General features: G+C 52.7%; 1 protein-coding gene across 3 annotated transcripts; it reads left to right on the forward strand.

Moving 5' to 3' along the window:
• The first annotated feature begins 3,268 nt into the window (after window positions 1–3,268).
• Window positions 3,269–9,026, forward strand: REC8 (REC8 meiotic recombination protein). 3 transcript variants are annotated; one of them, XM_043919935.1, is made up of 20 exons: window positions 3,290–3,607; window positions 3,712–3,922; window positions 4,023–4,091; window positions 4,203–4,345; window positions 4,429–4,504; window positions 4,589–4,709; window positions 5,419–5,503; window positions 5,856–5,926; window positions 6,125–6,242; window positions 6,324–6,396; window positions 6,474–6,565; window positions 6,720–6,772; window positions 7,091–7,237; window positions 7,541–7,607; window positions 7,695–7,855; window positions 8,001–8,049; window positions 8,304–8,370; window positions 8,477–8,608; window positions 8,684–8,790; window positions 8,898–9,026. In XM_043919935.1, exons 2-20 carry the CDS (start codon window positions 3,867–3,869, stop codon window positions 8,987–8,989), a joined length of 1,779 nt encoding a protein of 592 aa, XP_043775870.1. In that variant the 5' UTR covers window positions 3,290–3,607; window positions 3,712–3,866; the 3' UTR covers window positions 8,990–9,026. The 3 variants fall into 3 exon arrangements, with proteins under 3 accessions (XP_043775869.1, XP_043775870.1, XP_043775868.1); XM_043919933.1 differs by having other exon boundaries at window positions 6,125–6,218; XM_043919934.1 differs by having other exon boundaries at window positions 3,269–3,922; window positions 6,125–6,218.
• Window positions 9,027–9,076: the final 50 nt, after the last annotated feature.

Genomic DNA, 9,076 nt, shown 5'->3' on the forward strand with positions numbered 1-9,076 from the left:
ACACATAAATCTCATCATGTCACTCCTCTGCTCAAAGCCCTCCAATAGTTTTCTGTTCACTCAGGGAAGAGCCCAAATCCTTTCCTTGGCCTCCAAGGTAATGTGACTCCTTTCCACCTTTTTAACCTCACCCCTTGCCATTCTTCTCCTTAGTCACTTTGCTCTAGGCTCCTTGAAACTGCCAAACACATTTCTGCCTCAGGACCTCTGCACTTGCTAAGTTGTTTTTTTTTTTTTTTTTTTTTTGTCTAAAACACTCTTCTTTCAGGTAAGCACATTGACTTGCCCCCTTTTCTTCAGAGAGCTTCCCTGAGCACCTGACCCAAATAGCACCCCTCACTACTCTATTCTCTTATGCGGCCTCATTTTTCTTCATAGCACAGATTATGACCTCATACATTTCTATTTGTCTATTTGATTATCATCCCTCTTTCCCTGTTCCTTGAGAACAGGGACTTATTTTGTTCGTTGCTACACCCCCAGTGCCTGGAGGACTGCCTGATACATGGTAGGCATGTAATAAATATTTGTTAAATGAATGAACAAATTACTGTATCCCTTATCTCTTAAACTAGGTTATAAGTGCCTTAAGGGCAGATGTCCCCAACTTTATCATATTTGTGCCCCAGTGTGAACTCTTAGGAACATTGGCAATATATGATCCAAACAATTTGTAAGTATCATGTAGAAACCAGTTTAGCCAAGCACCATGGAAGGATTGAGAACACTGGAATTCAAAAGAGTAGAGCTCCCAATCAGGCTGCCACACAGCTGTGTGGTCGCGCAGAAACAGTCTGTGTGGGCCTCTGTTTTCTCACCATGAAGACAAGTCTTGGACTAGATTTTGAAATCCCATTCAGCCTTAATATTCAGTGGTTGTAAATTTAGGGCAATTGTACATTCATTTGACAAATGTTTGCTAAGTTTCAGGCACTAAAGGAGAAAACAAGACCCCAATCTTAAGAGTTCCTGGATTGAAGGAACAAAATAATATAGGGTTGGTTTGGCTCTAATAAGAGCTGAGTTTTTTTTTAATTGAACTACAGTTGATTAACTATTGTTTTAGTTTCAAAAGTACTAAACAAAGTGGTTCAGTTATGTACATTTTTTTCAGATTCTTTCCATTATAGATTATTGCAAGACACTGAATATAGTTCTGCTATACAGGAGGTCCTTGTTTCTTTTCTATATAGTGGTGTGTATCTGTTAATCCAGCAATCCTAATTCATCCCTTCCTCCCCTTCCCCCTTTGGTAACCATAGTTTGTTTTCTATGTCTGTGAGTCTATTCCTATTTTGTAAAGAAGTTCATTTATATTCTTTTTTAGATTCCACATGTGAGTGATATCATATAATATTTGTATTTCTCTGACTTCACTTAGATAATTTCTAGGTCCATCCATGTTGCTGCAAAAGGTATTTTTCATTCTTTTTTATGGCTGAGTAATATTCCATTGTATATGTGTGTGTGTGTATATATATACCCCACATCTTCATCTGTTGATGGACACTTAGATTGCTTCCATGTCTTGCCTATTGCAAATAATGCTATGAACATTGGGGTATGTGTCTTTTCAAATTAAACTTTTTTTGTCTTTTTTGGAAATATGCTCAGGAGTGGGATTGCTGGATCATATGGTAACTCTATTTTTAGTTTTTCAAGGAATCGCCATACTGTTTTCCACTATGGCTGCACCAATTTACATTCCCACCAATAGTGTAGGAGGGTTCCCTTTACTCTACACCCTCTCTAGCACTTATTATTTGTAGACTTCAGTTATGGCCATTCTGATCGATGTAAGGTGAAACTTCACGGTGGTTTTGATTTGCATTTCTCTAATAATGTTGAGCATATTTTCATGTGCCTGTTAGCCATCGGTATATCTTCTTTAGAGAAATGTGTATTTAGATCTTCTGCCCATTTAAAAAATATTTTTAAATTTTTATTTATTTTTGGCTGTGCTGGTCTTATTGCTGTGAATAGGCTTTCTCCAATTGCAGTGAGTGGGGAGCTACTCTTTGCAGTGTATGGGCTTCTCATTGCAGTGACTTTTCTTGTTGCAGAGCATGGGTTCTAGGGCTCATCAGCTCAGTACTGGCCCATGGGCTCAGTAGCTGTGGCGCATGGGCTTAGTTGCTCCATAGCATGTGGGATCTTTCCAGACCAAGCACGGAACCAGTGTACCCTGACCACTGGACCACGGGAAAAGTCCCCTTTTGCCTGTTTTTTTTTATTGGATTGTTTGTTTTTCTGATACTGAGTTGTATGAGCTGTTTGTATACTTTGGAAATTCCGCCTGTGTTGGTCACATCGTTTGCAAATATTTTTTTCCCATTCTGTAGGCTTTTTCTCTTTTGTTTATGGTTTCCTTTGCTGTTCAGAAGCTTCTAAGTTCCATTGGGTTCCATTTGTTTATTTGGGGGTTTAATTTCTTTTGCCTTGGAAGACTGATCTAAGAAAATATTGCTCCAATTTATGTCTGACAATGTTTTCCCTCTCTTCTCTTGGAGGAGTTTTATGGTGTCATGTCTTATTTAAGTCTTTGAGCCATTTTGAGTTTATTTTTGTGTATGGTGTGAAAAGCTGAGTCAGAGACAGAAGCATGCCCTGGAGTCAAGGCTGGAAAGTATACTCTAGACCAAAGAAATGACCGTGCAAAGGCAGGAGGCATGGGGAAAGGAATATTTGTAACTACAACCATACAATTTATACTACACGAACAGTTGTTTGAAACAAACAGCTTTTGTTATGCTGATAAATATGCCCTACACCCAACAAAACTAAGCTCTCAGCCAGGAGAACATTCACACCTGGGAAACAGTCAGGAGAGGAATGCCTACAACCTAAGATGTTCAAGTTGAAGTGACTTGACAAGTCCCTCACCGCTTGTTGTGAGATCTTTCTTCCCCATCGACCTGTGGTGGCTCCAAGGCCACCTCACACCCATTCACCATAGGCCTTAGGCTGGGCACAAAAGTAGACCAACCACTTGCTGCTCGGTAGGATTCGGGAAAAGGGTAAGGTCTAACTGCAAGGCAGGCGCCCTAAACAGGGCCTGGCGATTGCCCTTGGCATGACGCAACCTTCTCGGCTAGTTGAAGCACCCTTGTTGCCAGGCTCGGTGCTCGGAGTCTCCTCCCCACTCATTGGTCCATGGAGAAGCCCCTCCGAGGTACCCCTGTCACCCGGGCGAGGATGAGAGCCCATTGGTCCAGACACCTCACAATCCCTCCACCCTCCCCCCACCGCCTGCAGGGTTCGTCCCATTGGTTGCTGCCTGACTCGGGAGCCCCCTGTTGCCTCGGGCCAGGCAACTTAGCGCCCCCAACGAGCGCCCCCAAGTTGACCCTGTTGCCCATTGGCTGCTCTGGAGACCGCGCCATCTAATGAGGAGCGAAGTGCAAAGCTCCAGAGCACGCGCTCCCCGCGGCGGGATCTAGGCTGCAGGAGCGGACCCGGCAGCGGCCGAAGCTGCGCAACAGTCAGCTGCCGGGCCTGTCTGCAGAGGACACCCGTTCTCCCTCGGACCCGGCCTGGGTTACAGCTTGGACCTTCTTCCTTCGCGAATCTTTGCATCTCCAACCTGGAACCCAAGTGCACGGCTCCCGTAAGTTCGAAGCTCCCACGCGGTGTGCAGACTGGCTCAGGGCTGACGTATATCCAGTCTGTGTCTCCATTTACTTATCCCCTTAATCGTTTATCCACCCATAGTTCATCGGTTCCTTTATTTGGCATTCGGGGTCCACCTGCCTCGCCACCTGTCCACATCCTTCTCTCCGACGGCTTGGGGAATTCTGTACCCTGAAGAAGTTGGATTGAGATCTGAACGGGAGTGGTGTAGCCGAGGGTGAACCGCTGGAGGGACCATGTTCTATTATCCCAATGTGCTTCAGCGCCACACCGGCTGCTTCGCCACCATCTGGTAAGGGCGGGCCCGGCCAGGGTGGGTGCTCCGGGAGGGACAGCCAGGGGTCCCAGCCTGAGGGCTCCCCCTCCATCTACACCCCTCATTCTTCTTCCAGGCTGGCAGCGACGCGGGGCACCCGGTTGGTGAAGCGCGAATACCTGAAGGTGAATGTGGTGAAGACCTGGTAAGGCCCAGAAAAGAGTGGCCCAGGGCTGGGGTGGGTTAGGGGATGGACTGGGCTGGGCAAGGCTGTAGGTCTCTGGTGCAGCGGTGATGGGATGCGCTGTTCCCCCAGCGAGGAAATCCTCAATTACGTGCTGGTGCGAGTTGAGCCCCCGCTGCCGGGTGCGCCGCGGCCCCGCTTCTCGCTCTACCTCTCGGCGCAGCTCCAGATTGGCGTCATCCGGGTCTACTCTCAACAATGCCAGTACCTCGTAGGTAAGGCTGGAAGGCTCGATGGAGGGCAGTGCCGAGGGCTCCTCCCCTGGGCGGGCACTGTAGCTTGCCCTCCCTGACCACAGAAGACATCCAGCACATCCTGGAGCGCCTGCACCGTGCCCAGCTGCAGATCCGCATTGATATGGTGGAGACTGAGCTGTGAGTGCCTCCCTGGGGCTGGGACCACCCGGTCTTTGGAAGGGAACTTGGCCTCAGTCCTTGACAGCCCACTGTCTCCCTCAGACCCAGCCTGCTGCTGCCTGACCACCTGGCCAGGATGGAGACTCTGGAAGATGCTCCAGACCCCTTTTTTGGGATGATGTCTGTGGATCCCATGCTGCCCGATCCCTTTGATATCCCTCAGGTAGGTCTCCTCCCCCTCGGACACCTCAGACTGATGAGCTGACAGCACAGAGGGGCGTGTTCTTTCTGTGCCAGTCTAACACCAGGGCTGGGGGCCAGGTGGGGGCCTGCTCCAGTTCTGCCCCACAGCCGTCATGGTGGACCTATCCAGACAAGCCTGCTGCACTTACCTATTCAGGACCAACCTAGAGACAGCTTTTGTCTTCACACCATTCCTAGAGCCGAGGCCCCAATCCAGGCCCTCAGTGTCCCTCGGCACTGGATTTTCCATGTCCTTGTCCATCCACTCCTAACACCCCTACAGCTTAGACAAGCTTTTATTGAAGTGTAGTTGATTTACAATATTGTGCTGGTTTCAGCAGCACAGCATTCTTTGTGCTGGCTTTTGCTGGGGTCATACACAAACTTGTCTCCCCACTAGACAATATACTCAAGATCAAGGATCTTTTGTTTCCTCTGTCCCTGATAACACTTGACCCAAGGATGCAGTACTTCTTTCACAAAGTGACCCAGGCTAGATAATTGGGCTGGGGCAGGAATGGGAGGAAGGGGAGCTGGATGGTGAGTGGGTTTACCCTGCATGCTGCTGTTAGTGCCACAGAATTAGGCATAAAGGGGTGTCACTGTTCATTGTCTGAATAAGGTTGTGAAAGTGGGGGAGCAGGGCACTGAAGCTGAATCTGATCTTTTGTTCCCATCCCTTCCCAAAGGTTCGACACCTTTTAGAGGCTGTGACCCCAGAGAAAGTTCCTGAAGAGATCCCTCCTGAAGTCCCTGCAGAGCCTCCGAAGCCAGGTGAGCAGAGACCCTTCTTTCTGGTGAGAGGCAGAGGAATGCCCAAGGGCTGAAGAAATAACTGTTTTTGAGCTTCTTTCAGGAGCAAGGCCTTGGGAGGGGCACTTGCAAGATTCTTACGATTGGAATTATTATCCCCATTTTACAGATGAGGAAAGTGAAGCCCATAGTGGTTAAGCAATGTGTCCTGGGTCAGACTGCCAGTGACTGGCCAGGGCCTGACTAGAACCCAGGTTGGCTTGACTCTAGAGTCTGTTTTTGCCTTACGTACATGGGTGTGGGGACTTGAAAAGAAACAGAGGCTTAAGAAAAAAGAGAGAGAGAGGCTTGTGTGACTTGCCTCCCCCTCCAGAAAGGATTCGGGTCACCCCGGAAGCCATCACGATCAAGGAGGCAGAGCCTATACGTATGCTGCGGATCGAGGTGAGCTGTTCCCCTGCACAGAGCCCAAGGCCCGAGTCCTGCGTCTGATGGCCCAGGCCCCCTGTACCTGCTCCTTCTGCCCCTGGAGTCCTACCTTCTTGCCTCCGTTTCTCTACCCCGTCCCCCAACGCTTCTTCAGCCTGGCCTGGCCTGGTCCTGTGGCATGTCTCAGACAGAAACGGGCACCTCTCCTGACAGGGTGAACGGGAACTCCCCGAAGTCAGCCGCCGAGACTTGGAGCTGCTGATTGCTGAGGAGGATGAAGCCATCTTATTAGAGGAACGTCGGCTAGGTAGGACCCACCTGGCTCTGGACGGTCAGACCCCAGGCACTGGCCGTCTGGGCCAGGCAATGTTCACATCTCTTCTGTGTTCTAAGCTTGATCCTCTCTTCACAGAATTCAAGGAGGAGCCCTGGGCCCCAGAGGCGGAGATCACAGTACCCCCGCCCTCACCTGCAGCTCTTGTAGGGTAAGGCCAGGAGCCCCGGGCCAGGTAGGGGTCAGCGCTGGGAGGGTGTTTTCATCCTCTTGCCCATCTCCCCTCAGGGTGGAGGAGGCAGCAGAGCCACTTCCCAGCCGGGTCCTGGCCCCAGAAGAGCTGAAGCTGGTAGGCTGGGAGCCAGAGGTCCCACTTCCTGGTGAGTACCCACCAAACCAGGGTCCTTCCTGGGGGTCCCAGCACAGCTGCTGCAGGCAACACCCTGTAATCCAACTCGCTGAAGGGAGGACCCTCTAGCTTTTCACCTGGGTGGCGTTGAGGTCAAAGGGTGTGGACCTAGACTGTTGTTGCAGAGGTGACGCCCCCGCCGGAGCTGCGTCTGCCACCCGTCCCAGTCAGCCCTGAGGTGAGTGGTGCCCCTCCACACTGCCTCCTCTGCCAGAGCTCCTCACCCATTTTCAGTTTCCTCAAGGCCCCTGCTGGCTTCCACAGGCCTTTGTGCAAGTTTGTACAAGGTAGCCTGATCCACACCACATTTTATCCAGCCTGCACTTCCCAGATGGGAACCTCATACAGTGGGGGCTGCACCCCCTCCGAGTCCCCCCTCAAGCCCTTCGTCGGGCCACCTCTAGGGACTGGGAGTGTGGGGCCTGTTTACAGTCCACCAGGACCTCAGCAAAGAGAGTAACGGGTAGCCTTGCCCCCACCTCCCCTCCCCATTCAGTTGAGGAGGCCCCCAGTCGCCCCACCTCCCAGGGGCCCACCAGCTCGCCGTCGCCGTCGCCAGTTGTTATTCTGGGACGAGGAGACTCAGATCTCTCGGAAGGAATTCCAGGAACAAATGCAAACCAGAGCCCACTGCAGGGAGTGTGTGAGTACACCCCAGTCTCTGGAGGGATGGGGGGAGACAGGTGCATGCTGGGCCATCTAAACTCCTGGGGGAATCTTGACAACAGTCCCCAAAACGCATGGCTTGGGGAGCTGCCCACACACCACTTTGTGACCCTGCCTAGCACATCCAAGGGCATCAGTTGAAAATCATTTTAACAATGAGCAGAGCAGGCAGGTGCATGAGCTTGGAAGAGCTGGAAGGCCAGAGGCCCTGGAACGAGGCATTACAGGTAAAGGGCCATGGCTCCTTCCTAACCAGTTTTCTGGCCTTCTCTGCACACAGCCAATGGTGCAGCCTCCTGAGAGGATGATCAGGAGCCCCGCAGAGCTGTTCCGAAACCCGACTTACTGTGAGAAGTGGTGGGAGCTGGTGTAGGGTACCCCCCACACCCCTATTCCTCACACCTCAACCCCCTCCCTGCTGCCCCTCTCCACAGCTGGCTGGCTACCCTCAGAACTGCTGGCTTTCTGGACCCACTGTGCCCAGCCACCTCCAAGGGCACTAAGGCGAAGGCTGCCTGAGGAGCTAGAAGAGGCTGAGAGGGAGGCAGCGGCTGAGGAGGAGAGGAGAAAGGCTGAGACTCCGAGCGATATTGAGGTAGCGGCCCCCTCAGTCCTTCCTGGAACCCCGTCTGCTCTGAGCTTCCACAGGCCGCCTTCTGCCCACATGAGCCAACTGGCCTGCCTTACCCCTGCCCCAGGTGTGACGCTTGGGGCCTTAGTTCTCTCTCTCTCTTCCCCAGGTCCTGAGGGAGGCCCTGGAGCCCAGTGGGCCCCTCATGGTATCTTCTGGTAAGTACCTGGAGAAGGGGCAGTGGAGACCACCACTCTAACCTCTGTCCTGGGAAAGTGGAGCCCCAATTGCTGAGTTCTTGTCAGTGCATTTAACATAAGGACTCACAGACTGATTATCTTCATTCCCCTCCCTGCCAAGTGCCGTAAACAAGTCACCGCCCGCTATGGCACCCAGTTGGGCCAGGTGACCCCAAATCCCGACTGTTCCGATGCAAACAGACCCGCTCATGACACTCCCCTTTCCCTGACAGAGCTCTCCCTAGAAGCAGCTGAGGAGGAGAAGTCCCGCATCAGCCTCGTGCCCCCGGAAGAGCGGTGGTGAGCAGCAGCCGGCCTGCAGCCCTGGCCAGGAGGGGGAAGCAGTAGGATGGGGCTGTCACCGCCACCTCCTCCCCTGCTCTGTCCAACTCGTGTGTTCTTCTAGGCCCTGGGTGGAGGCGGAGCAGCCAGAGGCCCCTGCGCTGCCCGTGGTGCCTGAGCTCCCTGAGGTGCCCGTGGAGCTGCCCGTGGAGCTGCCCCCCGAGCCCGAGCTGCTCTCGCCGGAGGCTGTGCACAGGTACCAGGAAGGACGTCCCTCCGTGGGTGGCCGGGGCTGCGGCCTCTCCTGATGGTTCTTGGTTCTTGACCCCAGGGCAGTGGCGCGGGAGCTGCAGGCCAACAGGGAGCCCGACTTCAACAGCCTGGTGCCGCCTCTCAGCCCCCGCAGGATGGCCGCCCGGGTCTTCTACCTGCTCCTGGGTGAGTGAGGAGCATGTGTGCCCATGTGGAGGGTGGGGAGCGGACACACGGGCCAGAGACTGTGGTAGGGACTCCTCTGACCAGCCCCCTCCTCCTCTGTTGACCAGTGCTGGCCGCGCAGGAGATCCTTCATGTCAAACAGGAGGAGCCATATGGGCGCCTCCTGATCCAGCCAGGGCCCCGATTCCACGACAGTTAAGAGCCAGTTTACAAAGCTGCCAGGCAACCAACTACATCACACTGTGTCCTTCTGAACGTGTATCTCTGTACTTCCTGCTCCTTGAGC

The sequence above is a fragment of the Cervus elaphus genome, chromosome 12 (assembly GCF_910594005.1).
Source record: "Cervus elaphus chromosome 12, mCerEla1.1, whole genome shotgun sequence".
Taxonomy (NCBI): domain Eukaryota; kingdom Metazoa; phylum Chordata; class Mammalia; order Artiodactyla; family Cervidae; genus Cervus; species Cervus elaphus.